This window comes from Tupaia chinensis, unplaced genomic scaffold, assembly GCF_000334495.1.
Source record: "Tupaia chinensis unplaced genomic scaffold, TupChi_1.0 Scaffold000682_1, whole genome shotgun sequence".
In the NCBI taxonomy this organism is placed as follows: domain Eukaryota; kingdom Metazoa; phylum Chordata; class Mammalia; order Scandentia; family Tupaiidae; genus Tupaia; species Tupaia belangeri.
In genome coordinates, this window is record NW_006160205.1 from 3,131,273 (window position 1) to 3,153,875 (window position 22,603).

General features: G+C 38.6%; 1 protein-coding gene across 1 annotated transcript in view; it reads left to right on the forward strand.

The window, feature by feature from the left end:
- SUCLG2 (succinate-CoA ligase GDP-forming subunit beta) overlaps positions 1-22,603 on the forward strand; it is a 303,376-nt gene that overhangs the window by 185,770 nt on the left and 95,003 nt on the right. Inside the window, exons 8-9 of the mRNA XM_006160361.3 lie at positions 4,534-4,695; positions 7,700-7,842. Of these exons, the coding sequence (XP_006160423.3) occupies positions 4,534-4,695; positions 7,700-7,842 (305 nt within the window). The remainder of the gene's footprint in view (positions 1-4,533; positions 4,696-7,699; positions 7,843-22,603) is intronic.

The following is a 22,603-nucleotide window of genomic DNA, read 5'->3' on the forward strand; positions in this document are numbered from 1 at the left end:
CAAGCACTTTTCCTGATGAGTGCACCCCTAGCCTTTGGGAAAATACCTGGGAATGGAATTGCTGGATCATTTGGTGGTACTATTGTAGTTCTTCGAGGAACCTCCGTGTTGTTCTCCACAACAGCTGTACTAATTTACATTCCCACCAACAGTACAGGAGAGTAGGAGATGACTCTTTATTGAAAATTGTAGGTAGCCTGTACATCTCTAAACTTCAGTAGGTATTTGTCTAAATTTACTCTAAACAGAAGCCTGGGATCAAAAGGGAATGGGACAGCATATAGGTAATTTTTAGTGATAGGAGGACAGGGGAGTTCTGTAACCTGGGCCTCAATAATGGGAAGCTCTAAGTGGAAAACAGCAGTGTAAGCAGAAGGGTGATGGTAATAATAATGCCCAGCAATTGCCCAGCTGTCTGTGAGGCTCATTGTGTTACATAGTTTCTCTTTCCACTAACTCCATGCAGTGGAAAATGTTCTGATTCCCATTTTATAGACAAGGTCACTGATCTTAAGGGAGGTGATGAGCCCTGGGCTAGATGGCTAGGATGTGCCGGAGCAGTCATTCATGTCCAAGGGTTTGTTACACTAGAGTCCACATTAAATGGTCCAGTTCAAGGAAAAGCATTTAGGTGATGCAGCTTCGTTGACTGAGTCAGTGAGGCAGGAAACCACTCGGTGTGTTTACAAATATGTGCAGAAAGACAAAAACAAATGGTTTCCTCCTGCTGTATTCTCAATACAGAATACTTCTTGAAACAGATGTGAACGTTTCTTTCCCACACTGTACGATTCTCAGATACCAGCTAAATGTCCTGTGATTCAATTTAATTCTCACACTGTCATCCTGGAGATAGCGTCAGATCCCGTAGATTAAAGGTTCAGTCCTCCAATACTGCCCTCAACTTCAGGTGCTAGTCACCAAGTCTAGCCTCTGATACTTCTGACCCATTAACTATAAATTGGGTATTCCTACATCCCTCTGCTCGGTTCCATCGTTTTATAGAATGGCTCACACAACTCAAAGAAAACTTTATTATTATCAGTTTATTACGGAGGAAATTTTACAAGATGCAAATGATAGGAAAGAACCAGAGGAAGAGGGAAAGCCATGTGAGAAAAAGTGTGAAGCTCTCTGTCGTCTCCAGGCAAGTCACTCTCCAGACACCTCAGTGAGCTCAGCAACCCCAGAAGCTCTTTGAATCCCATAGTTCAGGACTTTTTATGGAGGCCTTGTTACATAGGCATGATATTTTAGAGAGGTTTTTGCTATAGGGCACATGTGCTCGCCAGCATGACAGAGATAGAGAGTCAGAAAGTGAGGAATCACCCCCAGGGAGATAGCCATGCCACAATCCCTTCTTTATTCTCCTCTCAGGATATTGAACATGCATGCACATGTGCCTGGTTTGAGTTTTAAGCTGCTGGGTACAGGATTTAAACTGCAGTTGACTATGCAGGAGTCCAGTGACATAACTGCTATGCCATCTGCTGGTCCTAAGCATGATACATTTTAACTGAATTTCCATCCCTGTTCTGCTCCCTGAAGGTTGAGAGGTGGGGGTGGCAGGGTTAGGGGAAGTGTGCTGAGAGTTCTTAGCATCTAATCCCAGTTTTGTCTTTCTGGTGACCAGCCTCTATTCGAGAATTGCCTTCTTAGGACAGAAGATTCTCCTAGCTCCCAGGAAATCCCAAGGGATTAGAAACTCTGTCAGGAATCAGAACCAAAAATCCAAAATGTAATCACAAACAACTTTTAGAATATTAACCAGATAGAGCAATACTTGTTTAAGAGGGTCCCTACCTTCTTGAATATTCTATCCCTTCCCCTCCAAAAAGATTTGGACCTGAGGATGGCAATTTGATTGGGTGTCCTCTTTCTTAACCTCTAGTCCTCTTACTCATGTGTATAGTATTTTTAACTTTCCAAAGTACTGGAATACACATACTTTGACATAGCATGTCATTATGTTTTCTCTACAGAAAAGGAGTGGTTGGCTGGGTACCATTGTAGATATACACTCCTTTTATCCCAAAGTCTTCATCTTCATGTCTGGGCAAACTGTACAGTTTTCTCCAGGGGATCCCCAGACAATGAACTCGCTTCTGTTCTTGGCATGTACATAATCCCACCGGAAAACATCTTTTGAAAATTTGGCTTTGCAAGCACTTAGCTGGTACTGCCTTTTGAACTTTGCAGATATATTCTTTAATTATGTTCTTTCTCAAGCAGCTTATAAGTTTAGTCTTTGTCAGGGGCAAAGATCAGCTTAGAATTATGTTGACTTACTGGTTTATTGATCTCAACCAAGAATTCTTTATTTGAAACTCTTCACTTAGGAAGTCAATTTGATAGCTTTCGCCCATTTATTTAGATGGTGTCAGTTACAAGTAGTCTTGCCAGTGAGTAATGGAGGAGTGAAAATTACTCATAAATTAATTAGAATGTATTTATAAACCCAGTGGAAAGCCAAGAATGAAGTTGCTTTTCTATTGATTATTATACTGGTCATTAACTGCTGAGAAAATGCCATTGTAGCAAGCAGAGACCATTGGCCAATTCCTCTGATAATTGTAGGATGCCATCATTAAGATTTCAGTATTCTAGAAAGTAATTACTCATTCACTCCATTTATTCACAGTGTGCGGGCAAATTGTTTGGGCATTTTGTGGCAAGACTAGGGATTCCAGCAGACATTAACTTCCATATAAGATTCTCCCTTGTCAGTCAGTGCTACTTTTAAGTTGTTTGTGGTCTGGGTATATATTTATACCAAGTATTCTTAGGTATTAATATGCCAGTTGTATGCAGATCTGTATCAGAGTGCTTCAGTATAGCGGTAGACAGACTTTCACCTCAGGTCTGTAACCCCAGAATTCTACACTGCAGCAGTGTTTTCTCAACACAGGAAGCCAGCCAGATTAGCAGACTGGCCATTACTTTTCAGTGAGATATGCCAGGTGGTTGTATTCCTTTCAAGAGTTAGGTGCCTGTCAGCAGTGCCCAAGATGAATAGGTAGTAATGGCAAATTCTTGGTAAAAAATTTTTGCCTGTCAGTTTCATAAATTAAGTGAAGGAATGCTGAGATGGCCTGTATTACAGGTAACTGATTTCTACTGTAAGACAGATACTAAGTGGAGTAGAACCCAGGCACCAAGTATACCACCCCACTGCCATCTCTCCCTGTAAGTGTAGAAGATCTCTGGTAAATCAAGGAAAGTGCTATGTGGCCCATCCCTGTCATGGAATGAGTTTTCCTGTGTCCAGGGCTCTTGGCCAATAAGAAATGGAGATTTCTATCAGCAGTCGAGGATAGTAGTGCTGATAATGCCTGACATTCTGGCATTGTAACTGACCAGTCATGGTCTTCTAGTGTTTTATAACTTGAATCAAAAGAGTGATAAGATGGTCTTGCACAGATCAACTGTATGACCTTAGTTTTAGCAAACTGCAGAGCTAGCACATCAGTAGACTCAGGATTCTTATTTGCATTTTTTTTCAAATAAGAAAACCAAGGTTCAGAGAGCATCTAGGTGGTTTTTATCAAGAGTACAGAGTTAGTACTGTATACTGGAAATTGCTCAAAGAGTAATTTCAAGTTCTCCTACCCCACCCCACCCCCCAAAATAGTAGCCATATGAAGATATGTTATTGTTTGTTTGCTTTTAAAATGGAGTCTTGCCATGTCACAGTCGTCTGCTTCAACCTCCCAGTTGGTACTATAAGCGCATACCACCTCACTGGGCTCTTTTTCAGACAGGCTCACATTTGCCCAGGGCAGCCTCAACTTCATGATCCTCCTGCCCCAATCCCTTCAAATTACTGGCATTATAGGCACGTACCACCACTGCTGGCCTTTCGGTTGAAACTGCGAATCAAACCCAGGCTTACCGTGTGGTCCCAGCCTGCAGATCACTGTGTCATAGAAGCATATGCTTCCATGGCTGGAGCCTAAGTATTCTTTCTGCCAAATCTTTTAGAAATATTAGAAAGGATTCTGATTACATAAAAATTAAATGTAAAAAAAAATAATCACTGAAACATCAGGACAAAGGAGGACAAATGCCTTAGTGTTATTTTCTAGTCTTTCACATAAAATGGAAAGGTGATACACAGGAGTTAAATACTGAAAACAGAAGCAGAAAATAATAAATGAAAGTTGTGAGCAGCCGTGCTGATCTGGAGCTTTCAATGGGTGATGGCAACTGTTGTTATTTTATCGAATAGAGTCCAGCAGATATAAATTGCTATGCTCTTTACTAGAATGTAAGTCTCTTGAGAACAAGAACTCTTGCGCTTTACTAGAATATAGGTCCCTTGAGAGCAGGAACCATGTTTGTCTTTGTAGCTATATAGCTTAAAGGTCAAGAAAGCCAGAGAAACTCCACTTGCCTGGAGTATGAGAGAAAAAAGAGGAAAAAAAGAAAAAAGACACTATTTTTCTTTTCTTTCTCCTTTGTCTACCAGCCTGGAGAATATAATTTATAGATTCTCAAGAGGTGTTCAGGTGTGTTCCTTTTTTCTTTATTTAGTTGTCTGTTTTGATGCCAAGATAAACTTTGATGACAACGCAGAATTCCGACAAAAGGACATATTTGCTATGGATGACAAATCAGAGAATGAGCCCATTGAAAATGAAGCTGCCAGATACGATCTAAAATACATAGGCCTGGACGGGAACATCGCCTGCTTTGGTAAGAAGCAGTTGTATCAGATGAATGCTTTACAGGTTTTTTACAGAACTTAGTAACCTCCAATTTCCAAAATGTTATTGGTCAACAGCAAATAAATATATGAGGGTTTTTTGTTTTTGTTTTTTTTATACCTAAAAAATCTTAGGAAACAATTCAAAGTTCTTCTCAAAGTTTATTTTGATTAGTGGTCAGTGGTTTAAAGCAGAGTATTTCACCGTTGACACTATTGAGACTTTTGGTAGGGTAAATCTTTGCTAGAGGGGCTATCTTTGGCATTATAAGATATTTAACAGCCTCCCTATCCTCTACCTGCTACTAACAACCCTCAGTTGTGAGTATGAAAACCAAAAAGTAAACATGTTTCCAGACATTTTCATATGTCTCTGATAGACAAAATTACCCCTGTCGAGGGATCAGCAGTTGCCCTAATGGCTGTGTCACTGGACTCCCATGTAGTCTACTGTGGTTCGAGTTCTGGACCCAGTGGCTTAAACGGATGCCAGGCATGTGTGCATGCATGCCTGAGATCCCAAGAGGAGAATGGAGGAGAAAGGATTGCAGCATGGCCATCACCCCTGGGGAGTGATTTCTCACTTTCTGTCTCTCTGTCTGTCTCTGTCTTTCTGGCAAGCGTATGCACCCTATAGCAAAAAAGCTCTCAAAAAAAAAAAAAATTACCCTGTCAAGAACCATAGATTTAAAGCATCTCTATCAAATGTTGTTTAGTGAAAATCAAAACCTTTTTTGCTCGAATCAGTGTTAATATGTTAATAACTACTCTGAAATTTAAATTTAAAACAAAATTGCTTTCAGAGGAAGAGGGCATATGCTTAAATCATGTTACTAAATTTTCAGGTGCTGTGATAACAAAATGGTAAAATGTGTCATCCATTTTACAAGTTTATTAATAAAATAATTGATATCACCATAATCTTCTAAATTTGTGCAAATGGCTTATTTAGCTGAGGTAAGAATGGAGTTACTGAGCAATGGCATCAGTGATACTGTCCATAGCTTATAGAGCTGAAATTTATATGCTTCTGACTTAATTGCACAAGACTGTTTCTAGTAGAACCAATTCATTGCACTGGAAACCAAGGTCTTAATCTTAATCAAATTAAAATAAAAAAGATTTGTAGCTCATTAAATTGAGCAGTATCATTATATTCAGAACTGAAGAGACCTTATCTAGTAGTTTGCTGTTCAGTGCAATAGAAAATGACATTTAATTACAAGTGATACCAAAAGCTCTTGCTTTGTATTGGAGCAATAACTGTGATATACCACAGCACTCTCATCATTCTAATTCTGATAAGCTAATATGCTCTCAATATTTGTAGGCATTTAGAAAGGGGAAAAATGTAACAGTGAGTTTAGAATAAATTAAATATACATTCTTTGTAGCATCTATAGGAATGTGCATGATTTGAACAAGGAGCAGTTACAAAACCTATCATTGATACATTTCAAATTATTTTCAGTTCCTGCATAGCCAGTTTTTTATTTTAGTTACCCCAGACTTACTTGAATTATACACAGGTCATAGCCTTGTCTGGGGAATTTAAGATTTAGAAAAAGTGAAGAGTACCTTGAGAGTTTCCACTACATGTAGGAAGATTGAGTATTTTTGTTTGTTTTTGCTTTCTAACCTAAGAAAGTAATTTCATGTAATTAAGCATTAAAAAAAGGCAATTGATCAATAAAATAAGAATTTGGCATTAAAACTTTTTACTTGGTTTGTTAAGAAAGATGCTTTAAAGTCCACCCTCTGTGGTATAGTCAGTATTGCACAGGATTATGGAGCTGGAAACCACATGCCATCTGCAGCTTGAGTCCGCCTACCTGTTGGCCTGAAATTACTCGTGCCCAGGATCGTGCTAGGCAGGAGGACTGGAGGAAGGTGATCACAGCATGATCAAGCCCTAAGAGAAGGAGAGTGATCCTGTTTCTCTCTCACACACATGCATATACTCTATCATGAATGAATAAAAACATAAAGCAAGGAAAATTTCTAAAATATTGACACTTTTTTTTTTTTTGAGAGATTTTCACTGTAGGGCGCGTGCACTCGCCAGACAGACAGAGAGAGACATAGAGACAGAAAGCGAGAAATCACCCCCCAGGGGGGATGGTCACGCCGCAATCCCTTCTCCTCCATTCTCCTCTCGGGATCTTGGGCACGCACGCACACGCGCCCGGCGTGAGTTTTAAGCCACCGGGTCCGGGACACGAACCGCAGTCGACTACGTGGGAATCCAGCGACATAGCCATTACGCTAACTGCTGGTTCCCAAATATTGACACATTTTGATTTTAATGATTGGGTTGCTAGTGAAAATTTCTCATATTAATTTAAAAGAGGAACAAAGGGATAGGAATATTGTTTTTAGTGCTGTCATTTGTTTTCTGAGTTTATCCAGATAACAATATAAACATGCACTAAGTGTAAAAAAGTGTAAACATGCACTAAGTGTAAAAAAGTATGAACTCAATTGAAGTTGGGATTCTCTGTGGTTCAGTCCCAGAGAGATGCCGCATTCAAAGAAGCATATTCTCAACAAGTAAAGAATTAAAAGACTTCTCCTTATTCAAGTCTTCTAGAGTATATTAAATATAATTCATTGGCCCTTAGCAACTTCTCATAGTCTTTTTCTCTCTTTCCTCATCCTGTTAAATTTGCGGATTCTAAAACCAAGAATTCTCTCCTACTAACTCACATTGGTTACTTAATCATTTCCCTTCTTTCTGTTCCCTAGACTGATTTAACTTGGCAGTAAATCCTTTTTTTGTTTGTCTTTTTTTTTGTATGTGCATTTTTTGATTTTTTTATATTTTTAAATCCTAAAAGTCTGTGAAATGAACTGGTTGAACAGAATTCAAACAGAAAGAAATTGGCCTGGTAATGACAGGGCTCTCTTTTGGAAATATGGGGGAGGGAAAAAAGTTTATGAAGCCTTACATGTTACTAAATTTATCTCGTATTATGTGCCATTTCCATTTCACAGTGAACGGTGCTGGGCTCGCCATGGCTACTTGTGACATCATTTTCCTCAATGGTGGGAAGCCAGCCAACTTCTTGGATCTTGGTGGTGGCGTAAAGGAATCTCAAGTATATCATGCATTCAAATTGCTCACAGCTGATCCTAAGGTAACTGCTCTCATCACAGGGAGATTGCATAATACTCAGCCTTCTCACCATCAAGAGCCACTTTGTCCCTGGTGCTAAGAGTTAATAAACTAAAGCATGAATTTTGCAGCTCGTTCTACCTTATATTCCATTGAAATACATAATGATTTTACTCCCATTTTGAGTGAAATACTTATAAATAGCTCCCAGGATCTGATTTTGGAGGCTACGTTTATAAAGTCCTGTGAAGTGGAAGGAAAGAAAAAAAATATAATGTGCCAAATACCCAAGTATCAGTTGACATGAAACATTATTTGGGTAACTTACACGGAAGTGATTAGTCCTATGCTTATGTGACTTAGAGAAAACTCAGTTTCAGAGTGCTTCCATAAAGATACTGAAGCTATTGTAATATTGTAAAACTATACAATTATAGGATCATACATCACAGAAATTATGACCTCCTTCCCTTCTGTATGCTCTTGTTTCCATCTCTGACCATTACTGTTTGCAGCATATGCACTAAATGGCACAGTTTCATGATTTCCATCGTTGCTTCATGTGTGCATCTTCTCTAAACTAAAATATAGCAAACTAGAATGTAGATATCACACGCATGTTAGGTGCATTCTGGGTATTTAATAAATACTTAATCAGTTTAATAGCCTAGTTATATAACAGTATGTTTTATTTTAATTGTAGGTACTCTGTGATAAAAAGATTTAGGTAGATTCTCACTCTCTCTTTCCTTTTTTTTTCAGTTTTAATTTGTTTGCTTATGTATTTTTTAAGTTTTGTTATAGGTTGACATAATAGTCAATAGTCCAGCTATTTTGCTGGACTCCCATGTAGCCGACTGTGGTTCAAGTCCCAGACCCAGTGGCTTAAACTCACGCTGGGCACATATGCATGCATGCCCAAGATCCCGAGAGGAGAATGGAGGAGAAGGGATTGTGGCGTAGCCATCCCCCTGGGGGGCGTGTTTTCTCCCTTTCAGTCTCTCTTTCTCTCTCTTCCTGGTGAGTGCATGTGCTCTATACCAAAAACCTCTCAAAACAAATTTTTTTTTTTTTTGTTATAGGCCATGTGCACTTGCCAGAGAAGGAGAAAGAGAGAGAGAGAGGGAGGAAAAGTGAGAAGTCATCCTCCAGGGAGAATGTCCCTTCTCCATTGTACCCTCTTGGAATTTTGGGCACTCACACACATATACCCAGCATGATTTTCAAGCCCTGGGTCCAGAGTTGAATTGCACATTCAGCAATGTGGGATTCAGTACCTTAAACTCCACACCATCTTGCTGGCCCAGGTGGATTTTCATTACAGGAAAAACAAAAATTTTTGAATATCTGATACACTTGCATCTTATTTAATTTTTGTAGTAGGCCTGTGAAGTAGGTTTATGCTATAGTCATTCAATATTCAATTTTTTTTTTTGAGAATCATTATATCACTATTGTTAGAGTACCTTAAATTTTTTATTGCTTACTGAAATACTGATATCTGCAGATGTGGGAAGTCTGCACTGTCACTAAGAAAATCATGAATGAAAATAATACCAGATTTTTCTTAGGGAAATGTGATCTGAAGTTAATATGGAAGCTTCCTATTAATAAGTACAAACAGTAGTGATAGCCTATTCCATCACATGTGTAAAATGTCTTATGTTAGTAATATATTTGTCTCTTTTCTTAAGATGTAGTTAGTCGATGACATTATCGTTTTACTCTTTTCTTCTAATTCACAAAATGAATGATAAGGTAGTATTAGCTATTTAGCTTCAGTTCTCATTACTATTTAGGAATAGTAAAGTTGTTAAAGTGCAAAATTACTCAACCATGGAAAATGTGTTTCCAAAATGAAAGATTTTTCTGTTTACATAAATAGCTTGTTTTCGGAAACCAGCAGTTAGCGTAATGGCTATGTCACTGGACTCCCACGTAGTCGACCGCGGGTTCGCGTCCTGGACCTGGTGGCTTAAAACTCGCGCCGGGCGCATGTGCGTGCATGCCCAAGATCCCGAGAGGAGAATGGAGGAGAAGGGATTGCGGCGTGACCATCCCCCCTGGGGGATGATTTCTTGCTTTCTGTCTCTATGTCTCTCTCTCTCTCTGTCTGGCGAGCTCATGCGCCCTATAGTGAAAACCTCTCCAAAAAAACCCCAAAAACCTTGTTTTCATTGGATAGTAAAAATATTATCAGTGGTTCTCTATTCATTTGTCAATTCACTTATCCCTTCTTCTCACTCCTCTCTAAAGGAAGAATGCTTTTCTTCCCAAATATTCCCAAACCAACTGAAGTTTACAAATATTATGGACATAACACACAGCTCTTTAAGCTTCTTGAACCACAAAATACTGAGAGAACAGCTGACTTTAATAAAATACCAAACTTTTAGTGTCTACTGAAATTTAGTCCTAAGAATAATAGAGAAACATCAAGGGATTAAATCTAGCAGGACAATCATTGGGTTTCTTTGAGTTATCTTTACTTAGTGGCTTATCTTGAATTTTAATTTCATAAGGTTAGAAGGGATGAAAACGCACAGAGCCATTTAAATACACACACACACACCTTGTGTGTATATATATGTGTGTGTGCATATAAAAGGTTTTCTATATATATATATATATATATATATATATATAAAATCTTTTTTAAAATGTTGACTTTACCCTATTGTATATTTTCACATGCTTAGATTAACTTTTTTGGAGATTGGCTGTCATCTTGGTTAGATAAAGGTATGTGGGAGTTATTTTATTTTTCTCACGCTATATCAGGAAAATGAATGCATAGCTCATTGCACAGTACATTTTCCAAATCTTGAAACTTTAAAATTGGTTAAAAAGCTTAGAAATATAATGGGTATTCTCAGTCCTGGCATTGTTTCTCACATTTCAGAAAACGGAGTCTAAAAACTAGTATACATGTGTTGATTTGATTTTGCAAGGGAATTGGTTATAGTTCTGACAATTATTATTTCACATAGAACCCTGTCCACCTGCCCAGAAGCAGAAGTTCCTGAGAACCCAAAGTCAATTATTTCCAAGATACCAATTTTCTTGTTAAATGTAAAGTAAGAACCAGTTGAGTACACTGAAACTCAAATTACTTTGATAATTTGTCATTGTTAAACTTAAATCAACTGGTACTAACAACTACATGTATACCATAATTCTGTTGATTGAGTAATAAATACAGCATCACTCCATAAAAATACTATGGACTGATACATATTTCTACTTGCAGTGTCCACCATACAACTAATTTTTATTTGGTCCTAACACAATTTTTCTTATAACCATGTTTCTTATATGTTTGTAATATATATGATATAGAATTCCTCTACCAAACCAACTAAGAGAAGAATCTTTCAAGATAACTAATAAACTGGATTCACATGAAGTATATCATTAAATATTTTATAATTCTCTTATTTTCCAGCTGAGTATGAAATGAGAGAAAGGTAATGGAGTTTGTTCTGCTAGTGGTAGAACAGATCTGATCAGATCTTCATCATTTTGATTTACAGAATTCTAAACACTAGCATTCTTTATATCATAGGCACTAAAGATGCTTCAAAATAGAAAACTGAAGTAGAGTTTCAAGGTAGTCTGTTAAGAATATGAGCACATTTAAAGGAAAAATACTATATAGAATTTTATCCTTGTTTTATTATTTTCTTAAATTATGCTTTGACTTCTGTAAACACACGTGTTGTCCTCTGGAGCCCTGACTTAGGAAAGCAATGGTCAGTGATTAGCATTAGCGAAGGTTACTGTTTGAGTTGGCTGTGCTTATATTTTCAAAACACTTTTTAAATGCACATGAAGAAATATGCTGTCTTAGCACAGGACTGGTGTAAAAACAGAAACATTTTTGTTTTATTTTTTAAATTTTTGCTATGGGACCTGTGCAGTCGCCAAAGAGAGAATACAAGAAATCACCCCCCAACCCCCACACCCCAGGGGATGGCCACACTGAAATAAATCCCTTTTCTTCTTTGGATTTGGGGCACACATGCACAAATGCCCAGACTGATTTTCAAGCTACTGGGTCCAAGGTTGGAACCATGAAGTTGGCTTTGAGTGATGTAGCCACCTTAGCCACCACACCAGTAGCTGGCTCAGATCACAAGTATTCTTAGGGACTCTGGTGCCAGCCTGCCTTCACTCCAACCTTGTCTTTACTACTTAATGGTTTGGGGATTTGGACATGTTCTTTAACTTCTGTGTGCCTAGGTTTCCTCATTTGTAAAATGGTGAAAATAACACAGTTTACCTCAGAGGGTTGTGTCATTTCATGAATTGAGACATATGTACTCTTGCATCCCATTTAGAAGAGCAATAATTTAATATGACAGTATCATTTAAAAATTGTGATAAACTTTTGTTAAAGTATAACCTACATTTAGAACATTACATATAAATTCTAAGAGCATAGCTTGATGAACTGTTACAAAGTGAACATACCAATGTAACTTTTAGCCAGATGAAGAAATACACCACGATTAGCATCACAAAAGTTCCCTTATGAACCATCATCCCTAGTCCTTTCCCCACCATGCTTTCTTCCCATAAGTAGCCACCGTACTGATTTTTTTAAGTTAATGTAAATAGAATCATATACTCTATCTGGTTTCAAAAAGCTCATGAAAAATACATATTATGAAAAACTTTGGATTTAAAAAACTTTTTGGAGACCAGCAGTTAGTGTAATGGCTATGTCGCTGGACTCCCACGTAGTCGACCACGTTTCATGTCCTGGACCCGGTAGCTTAAAAGTCACGCCGTGTGCATGTGCGTATGTGCCCAAGATCCCTAGAGGAGAATGGAGGAGAAGGGATTGCAGAGTGGTTATTCCCCCTGGGGGCGGTGAATTTTTACTTTCTGTCTCTCTGTCTCTGTCTGTCTGGTGAGTGCACGTGCCCTATAGTGGAAAATGTCTCAAAAAAAAAAAAAAAACTTTTTGCACCAAAATAAACTCATACTTTAATCCCATTTTTCCATGAAGTTTTTGAATTTCTCTTGTACTTGTCTTAGTCCTTAACTGTGTGCTAAGCAGAATGAAGAGCATTTGTTCATATATTTATGAGTCATTTGAATGTATTCTTTTTTATTTTTTAGAATTTTTGCCATAGGGCACATGTACTTGCACGTGAAACAGACAAAGAGAGGGAAAGTGAGAAATCACAAGATGGCCAAATTGCAGTCCCTTCTTCGCTATCCTCTCGTGATTTTGGACACACATATACGAGTGCCCAGTGTGTTTTTCAGGTTGCTGGTCCAGGACTCGTACCATGCAGTCAGCCATGTGGTATCCAGTGTCTTCCACCATGATGTCATCTGCTGGCCCTGCATATACTCTTTAGATTTCTATTACCTCATCTGGAAAGTAGACATGAAAATGCCCCATGTAGTGGCTAAGGTGCTAGACTGCCACATGGCTGATCACAGTTTAAGTCCCAGATCCAGTCCAGTAGCTTGAAACTCATGCCAGGCATATGTGCATGCATGCCCAAGATCTTGCTAGGAGAATGGAAGAGAGGGGATTGCAGTGTGGCCATCTCTCCTAGGGTGGGTGGGGTGGGGTTTTTCTTGCTTTCTGTCTGCCTGTCTCTGTCTCTCTGGGGAGCTCACACCCCCATAGCAAAATCTCTCTCTCAAGCAGACCCAGTGGCTTAAACTCACGCCGGGCACGTGTGCGTGTGCGCCCAAGATCCTGAGAGGAGAGCGGAGGAGAAGAATTACAGCGTGACCATCCCCCCTGGGGGGTGATTTCTTGCTTTCTGTCTCTCTGTCTCTCTGTCTTTCTGGTGAGCGCACGCACCCTATAGCAATAAAACCTCTCCAAAAAAAAAATGAAAGGAATACTCCAAAGCATTATTTTAAATATCAACCTGTAAACTTTGCTAAAGCATAATGAAAACTTCAGTTCAAGTTTTCTTTTTTTGAGTGTTCAGTACCATTATCATTTCCATAACTGAGATTTTGAATAAATGTGCATCTACAGAAATGAGAGATATACGGGAACCAGCAGTTAGCTTAATGGCTATGTCGCTGGACTCCCACGTAGTCGACCGCGGTTTGCGTCCCAGACGTGGTGGCTTAAAACTCACTCCAGGCGCAAGGGCGTGCGTGCCTAAGATCCTGAGAGGAGAATGGAGGAGAAGGGATTGTGGCGTGACCATCCCCCCTGGGGGGTGATTTCTTGCTTTCTGTCTCTATGTCTCTCTCTGTCTGGCGAGCGCACGTGCCCTATAGCGAAAAATCTCTCCAAAAAAAGAAAAAGAAATGAGAGATATATATGAAACAATTTCATTGATACTCAAGATTAACTGTGGGTACTGTTTTGAAATTAATGAAAGGTGTGATTCAGGAGCTTGCAGTGATTGTTCAGGCAAACAAGAGCACACATTTGAATAGAAAGAGTTAAATTTGTGTTTGAAAGAATCAAAAATATCACCTGTATAAGTTTGAGAAGAAGCCAGCCCATCTCACTCTGTGGAATATGCTTTAGAATCTCTAGAACCTTCAGTCTTTAGAAAATCACATGCTGGTGATCTGTGGCCGGCTGAGCTGGTGGTGAATCGTGGTGTGAAGACCCTGTCAGTGGTGCCTCTTTGTCTCCATCGTTCTCTCTCTCTCACTTATAGAGGAAAGAAATGAATAAATGTTTACAAAAAAATAATTTGGGGCCAGAGAAGTAAAATCACATGCCATGTTTTCATTATCAGATTTATGCACATGCCTTATTTTTGTTTTGTTTTGTTTTGTTTTTGAGAGATTTTTGCTATAGGGAAATGTGCACTTGCCAGAGAGACAGTGAGAAATCACCCCATGGGGGTCGTGGTGATGGTCATGCCACAGTCCCTCCTCCATTCTCCTCTTGTGATTTTGGACATGCACACAAACATGCCTGGCTTGAGTTTTAAGCCACCAGGTCTGGGACATGAACTGTGGTCAACTACATGGGAGTCCAGCGATGTAACCATTATGCCATCTGCTGGTCCTCACGTGCCTTAAATTTTAATAAGTATGTTTTGGGATGAATATTTGCTAAATGTCTTACATTTTCTTTTTAGAATTATTAAATTTTATTTATTTATTATTATTTTATCATAGGACCTGTATGCTCACCAGAGAATGAGAGACTGAATGAGAAAGCAAGCTGTCAGGTCTAGAACTCAAACCATGGTCTGTAATGTAGGAGTCCAGTCCCTTAGCTGCTACACCACCTGTTAGCCCTTATCTTAAATTTTCAAATTATCATATATTCAACGTTTATTTATTTCTTCCATGAGAGAGAGGAGAGCATACCCAGAAGGGTCCTCACAGTGCAGTTGTTCCTCAGACTTAGCCAGCCTGGATCCTGGGCACACATTATGCACCTGGTGTTTAGTAACAGATCCTGAGTCACAAACCCAGAACTTCGCTATGTGGGTTTACTGTGGCACCATCATACAAAGCAGAATATACTATGAAAATTGAGCACGTAACTAAACAGTCCCCATGTACCCATCTTAATTATTTTAAAATAAGGCAAATGTGAAGGTATATTACCCATGCAGAAGTATTTACATCAAAAAAAAAAAAAAAAAAAACTTTTTGCACCAAAATAAACTCATACTTTAATCCCATTTTTCCATGAAGTTTTTGAATTTCTCTTGTACTTGTCTTAGTCCTTAACTGTGTGCTAAGCAGAATGAAGAGCATTTGTTCATATATTTATGAGTCATTTGAATGTATTCTTTTTTATTTTTTAGAATTTTTGCCATAGGGCACATGTACTTGCACGTGAAACAGACAAAGAGAGGGAAAGTGAGAAATCACAAGATGGCCAAATTGCAGTCCCTTCTTCGCTATCCTCTCGTGATTTTGGACACACATATACGAGTGCCCAGTGTGTTTTTCAGGTTGCTGGTCCAGGACTCGTACCATGCAGTCAGCCATGTGGTATCCAGTGTCTTCCACCATGATGTCATCTGCTGGCCCTGCATATACTCTTTAGATTTCTATTACCTCATCTGGAAAGTAGACATGAAAATGCCCCATGTAGTGGCTAAGGTGCTAGACTGCCACATGGCTGATCACAGTTTAAGTCCCAGATCCAGTCCAGTAGCTTGAAACTCATGCCAGGCATATGTGCATGCATGCCCAAGATCTTGCTAGGAGAATGGAAGAGAGGGGATTGCAGTGTGGCCATCTCTCCTAGGGTGGGTGGGGTGGGGTTTTTCTTGCTTTCTGTCTGCCTGTCTCTGTCTCTCTGGGGAGCTCACACCCCCATAGCAAAATCTCTCTCTCAAGAAAAAAGAAAGGAGGGACCAGCAGTTAGTGTAATGGCTATGTCGCTGGACTCCCATGTAGTCGACCACTGCTCGAGTCCCAGACCCAGTGGCTTAAACTCACGCCGGGCACGTGTGCGTGTGCGCCCAAGATCCTGAGAGGAGAGCGGAGGAGAAGAATTACAGCGTGACCATCCCCCCTGGGGGGTGATTTCTTGCTTTCTGTCTCTCTGTCTCTCTGTCTTTCTGGTGAGCGCACGCACCCTATAGCAATAAAACCTCTCCAAAAAAAAAATGAAAGGAATACTCCAAAGCATTATTTTAAATATCAACCTGTAAACTTTGCTAAAGCATAATGAAAACTTCAGTTCAAGTTTTCTTTTTTTGAGTGTTCAGTACCATTATCATTTCCATAACTGAGATTTTGAATAAATGTGCATCTACAGAAATGAGAGATATACGGGAACCAGCAGTTAGCTTAATGGCTATGTCGCTGGACTCCCACGTAGTCGACCGCGGTTTGCGTCCCAGACGTGGTGGCTTAAAAATCACTCCAGGCGCAAGGGCGTGCGTGCCTAAGATCCTGAGAGGAGAATGGAGGAGAAGGGATTGTGGCGTGACCATCCCCCCTGGGGGGTGATTTCTTGCTTTCTGTCTCTATGTCTCTCTCTGTCTGGCGAGCGCACGTGCCCTATAGCGAAAAATCTCTCCAAAAAAAGAAAAAGAAATGAGAGATATATATGAAACAATTTCATTGATACTCAAGATTAACTGTGGGTACTGTTTTGAAATTAATGAAAGGTGTGATTCAGGAGCTTGCAGTGATTGTTCAGGCAAACAAGAGCACACATTTGAATAGAAAGAGTTAAATTTGTGTTTGAAAGAATCAAAAATATCACCTGTATAAGTTTGAGAAGAAGCCAGCCCATCTCACTCTGTGGAATATGCTTTAGAATCTCTAGAACCTTCAGTCTTTAGAAAATCACATGCTGGTGATCTGTGGCCGGCTGAGCTGGTGGTGAATCGTGGTGTGAAGACCCTGTCAGTGGTGCCTCTTTGTCTCCATCGTTCTCTCTCTCTCACTTATAGAGGAAAGAAATGAATAAATGTTTACAAAAAAATAATTTGGGGCCAGAGAAGTAAAATCACATGCCATGTTTTCATTATCAGATTTATGCACATGCCTTATTTTTGTTTTGTTTTGTTTTGTTTTTGAGAGATTTTTGCTATAGGGAAATGTGCACTTGCCAGAGAGACAGTGAGAAATCACCCCATGGGGGTCGTGGTGATGGTCATGCCACAGTCCCTCCTCCATTCTCCTCTTGTGATTTTGGACATGCACACAAACATGCCTGGCTTGAGTTTTAAGCCACCAGGTCTGGGACATGAACTGTGGTCAACTACATGGGAGTCCAGCGATGTAACCATTATGCCATCTGCTGGTCCTCACGTGCCTTAAATTTTAATAAGTATGTTTTGGGATGAATATTTGCTAAATGTCTTACATTTTCTTTTTAGAATTATTAAATTTTATTTATTTATTATTATTTTATCATAGGACCTGTATGCTCACCAGAGAATGAGAGACTGAATGAGAAAGCAAGCTGTCAGGTCTAGAACTCAAACCATGGTCTGTAATGTAGGAGTCCAGTCCCTTAGCTGCTACACCACCTGTTAGCCCTTATCTTAAATTTTCAAATTATCATATATTCAACGTTTATTTATTTCTTCCATGAGAGAGAGGAGAGCATACCCAGAAGGGTCCTCACAGTGCAGTTGTTCCTCAGACTTAGCCAGCCTGGATCCTGGGCACACATTATGCACCTGGTGTTTAGTAACAGATCCTGAGTCACAAACCCAGAACTTCGCTATGTGGGTTTACTGTGGCACCATCATACAAAGCAGAATATGCTAATAATATTTTTCTCTTACATACATGCTTATATCAGAATCACCATAAAATTTTAAAGAATTTATTTGAACAAACAACAATTCATAAATTGGACAGTTCCAAACTGAAAGTGGTAACAGGGATCTGCCGAGGAAAGGTAGATTTGTAAGGAAATATTTTCATAGGGTGAATGAGAATATAAAGCGAAGAAAATGTTTGATAGATTATAGTTCTACAGTTGCCTTGTTATAGTTATGTACTATAGGTTATTTGGCAGCTTTGAATTGGCTAGCCTTAAGATTCACTTTTTCTTTTATGTAGGCACTGAGAGAAAAGGCTCATATTAACTCAAGGAATGCTTGAAGAACTAGTTCAAGTTAAGTTTTGTTTTGTATCTACACCTTAAGTGAAGTTTGGGTTACCTATGAGACATAACTGGATTTTTTTTTTCAATTTCTTTTATACATTCAATCACGTTATTTAGCTTGCAAAGTGAATATTTCAACATGTACATTTCTCACCAGTCCAGTTGACAATACTATAAAGTTATCTTCAACATATAACCCATTTCCTTGTCCCATAAATGCTTTACCTTTCTATTTTTCTCCTTAATGTCTTTCCTCAGACTCTACTTCTTCACTCACCCTCTTCCCACACTGTATCTGGTATTCACAACCATTTACTATGTTTTTATATCCTTTAGTTGTTCAGTTTTAGTCATAGAGTGTGGACACTTGGTATATATTAAGTGAAGACATTCTGTGTCTCTCCTTCATAGCCTGGTTTGCTTCACTCAGCAGTAAATCTTCCATATTCATCCACTTTCTGTCAAAAGCCAGGGTCTTGTTGTTTTTTACAGCTGAGTAGTATTACATAGAGTATATGTGCCACAGTTTTTCAATCCATTCATCTGTTCTTGGGCATTTGGGTTGGTTCCATGTATTAGCAATCATGAATAGTGCTGCAATAAACATCTATGTGCAAGCACTTTTCCAATTAAGAATTCTTCTGTCCTTTGGGTAGATACCAAGGAGTAGGATTGCTGGATCGTGTGGTAGTTCTATTTGTAGATCTTTGAGGAATCTCTAAATTGTTCTCCACAGTGACTGGACCAATTTGCATTCCCACCAGCAGTGTAAGAGAGTTCCCCTTTCACCACATCCTCTCCAACACTTATCATTTTTTGCTTTTTAATCTTAGTCATTCTGACTGGGGTTAGGTGGTACCTCATTGTAGGTTTGATCTTCATCTCTTTTACAGTGAGGTATGTTGAGCTTTTTTCCATATGCCTTTTGGCTATTCATATGTCATCCTTAGGGAGTGGGTTTTTTCCAACCCATTCTACCATCTTTTAATGGGGTAGGTGATCTTTTTTCAGGACACCTGATTGAGTTCCTTGTGTATTCTGATTATCAGTTCCTTATCTGATGCATAATTTACAAAAATATTTTCCCATTCTGAGGGCTGGCATTCCACAGTTATTACTGTGTCTTTTGTCATGCAGAAACTTCTTAATCTGATATAATCCTACTTGTCTATTTTTGGGATTATGACTGTGTTTCGGGGGTCTTATTTAAGAAGTCTTTGCCTGCCCCATTGTCTCCAAGAGTTTCTCCAATGTTTTTCAGGAGCAATTTTATAGTTTGAGGTCATAAGTTTAGATCTTTGATCTACTTTGAGTTGATTTTTTGTCAATGGTGAGAAGTAAGGGTTCAGATTCATCTTTCTGCAGGTGGATATCCAGTTTTTCCAGCACCATTTGCTATTTAGGTTTTCCTTTTCCCACTGGATTGACTGGTACCCTTTGTCAAAAATCAGTTGGCTGTATGTTTGGGAGTTTATTTCTTAGAACTGTATTCTGTTTCATTGGTCTACCTGTCTATTTCTGTACCAGTACCATGCTGTTTTGATTACCAAAGTTTCATAGTATATTTTTTGGAGTAGGGAGTGAGATGCCGCCCACTCCACTCTTCTTGTACAGAATTGCTTTGACAATACAAGGTCTTTTATGGTTCCAGAAAAGTTGTATGATTGTCTTTTCTAGATCTGTAAAGAATGTCTTTGGTAATTTGATTGGAGTTGCGTTAAATATGTAGATTAATTTTGGTAGAATTGCCATTTAGATTATATTAATTCTCCCAATATAGGAACATGGGGTGTCCTTCCACTTTTTTTTAATGTCATTTTCAATTTCTTTTTTTAGCTTCTCATAGTTTTCCTTATGGAGATCTTTAACTTCTTTGGTTAGATTTATTCCTAGGTATCTTATAGTTTTTGTGGTTATGGTAAATGGAATTAGTTTTTAAGTTCAATCTTAGTCTGCCTGCTGTTTATATATAGAAATGCAGATAAGGAAAGGACAAGAAAGGAAAACTATAAACCAATATCTCTGATTAATATAGACACAAAGATTCTCAATAAGATACTAGCAAATTGTATCCAACAACTTATGTAGAAGATTATACATCACGACCAGGTAGGCTTTATTCCAGGAATGCAATGTTGGTTCAACATGCACAAAACCATAAATAATTCACCATATTAACAGAAAGAAAGATAAAAACCATATGATCATATCAATTGATGCAGAAAAAGCATTTGATAAGATACAACATCCCTTGGGACCAGACCAGCAGATGGTGTAATGGCTACGTTGCTGGACTCCCATGTAGTCGACTGTGGTTCAAGTCCCAGATCCAGTGGCTTAAACTTACACCAGGCATATGTGCATGCCCAAGATCCTGAGAGGAGAATGGAGGAGAAGGGATCGTGGGGGGGATTTCTCACTTTCTGTCTCTCTGCCCCTGTCTCTTTCTGGTGAGCACACACGCTCGATAGCAAAAACCTCTAAAAAACAACAACAACAACAACAACAACAACAAAACCTAACATCCCTTCATGGTCAAGACTCTCGGCAAAATTTGCATAGTAGGGTCATTTCTCAACACAATAAAAGCTATTTATGAAAAACTCATAGTGAACATTATCCTGAACAAAGAAAAGCTGAAAGCTTTTCCGCTAAAAACTGGTAAAAGAAAAGGATGACTACTTTCTCCACTCCTTTCAATATAGTACTGGAAGTCCTTGCCAATGCAATCAGAAAAGAGAATAAAATTAAAGGTATTCAAATAGGAAACGAAGAGGTGAAACTCTCTTTATTTGCAGATGACATGATCGTATACATAGAAAACTCAATGATATCCATGAAAAAATACCTGGAAGTAATACATGAATATGGTTAATTTGCAGGATACAAAATCAACATACAGAAATCTATATAGCATTTCTATATACGAGACCTAACTGGCTTTGTCTGATCAAAGATTTTTTTCAGGGCAGGTTTTAATATAACTGTGAAGCCCATTGCTTAATATACTACATTTATTTGCTGAAATACCCAATCTACAAGTAGATGCTTGCTTTCTAGGACAGTAGAACTTTTATAGGAATTTATTTTCAGATACAGTGCCCATCATTTTACACAACATGAGTATTATTTTTGAAATGACTATCCTGCATTCCTCTTCTTACAGGTCTTCTTCAAGATAGATTTTACTTTAACATAGCTTTGAAAAAATTTACAGACTAGACAGCTGTTCTTTCTAGTGATAGTCTGTCTACCTGATAGTCTAGTGTAAGAAAAATAAAAATTATTTTGTGTTTATGAATTTGTAACCTGTCATTTGTGTCTCCTTCCACTTAGAAGAGCCCTGACAGAGGGTTACCATGTGGCATAAGCTAGAGAATGAAAGACAGTCCAGTCCAGATTCTTTTCTCTTTCTTTCCTCTCAGTGGTTTTCCAACCGTCATAAATTTGCAAAGGTTGATTGTGCATTTCTTTTTCTGATATCCAACTTGTTAAAATTTCCAAGTATTTCTGGCCTCTTGCGTACTTCTCCTTTATTCCATTTTACCTGCTGTTACTTCTCAATTCTAGTGAGGCCCTGGTAGCTGCAGTGTTCTTTGTCTTTACACATGATCGGTGTGTCTGAGAGTTACCACAGTTTCCAAGCATCCCTAATGGAATACTCTAAACCTGCTTTCATGTTCATTGCTGACATACTCTAAGAAACAGATCTCAAATAAGATTTTTCACTCTCTACTATGCTTCTCAAAATTTAGATTTTAATGTGTCTTATTTTGTGTCACATTAAGTCATTTAAAAAATTCACAGGCTGGAATAGCTTAGAAAATTTTGCGATATTCTTGGCATATAATTGATGGCAATCCTGAATGTAGAAGCCTTTGTGGACTGTTAAGGAGAAATGGACCACTAACCAAATTATGATGTCATATAGGTTAGAAATAATATATAGGCATTAGAGGAGTAAGGGTATTGTTTTTTATTTTGACTTAATGACATTGCATTGATAAAAGAAGTGGTTGAATGCAATAATTTAAAAAATGATTAAAAAGTAATGATAGTAATAAAGTTAAATAAAAGAAAATAAAATAGTTCATGAGGGAGGCAGCAGGTGACAAGATAGATAAGATGCTAGACTCCCACGTGGTCGACCATGGGTTGAGTTCTGAACTCGGCAGCTTGTAAATCACACTGGATACATGTGCATGCCCAAAATCCCAATATGAGAATGAAGAAGAGTATT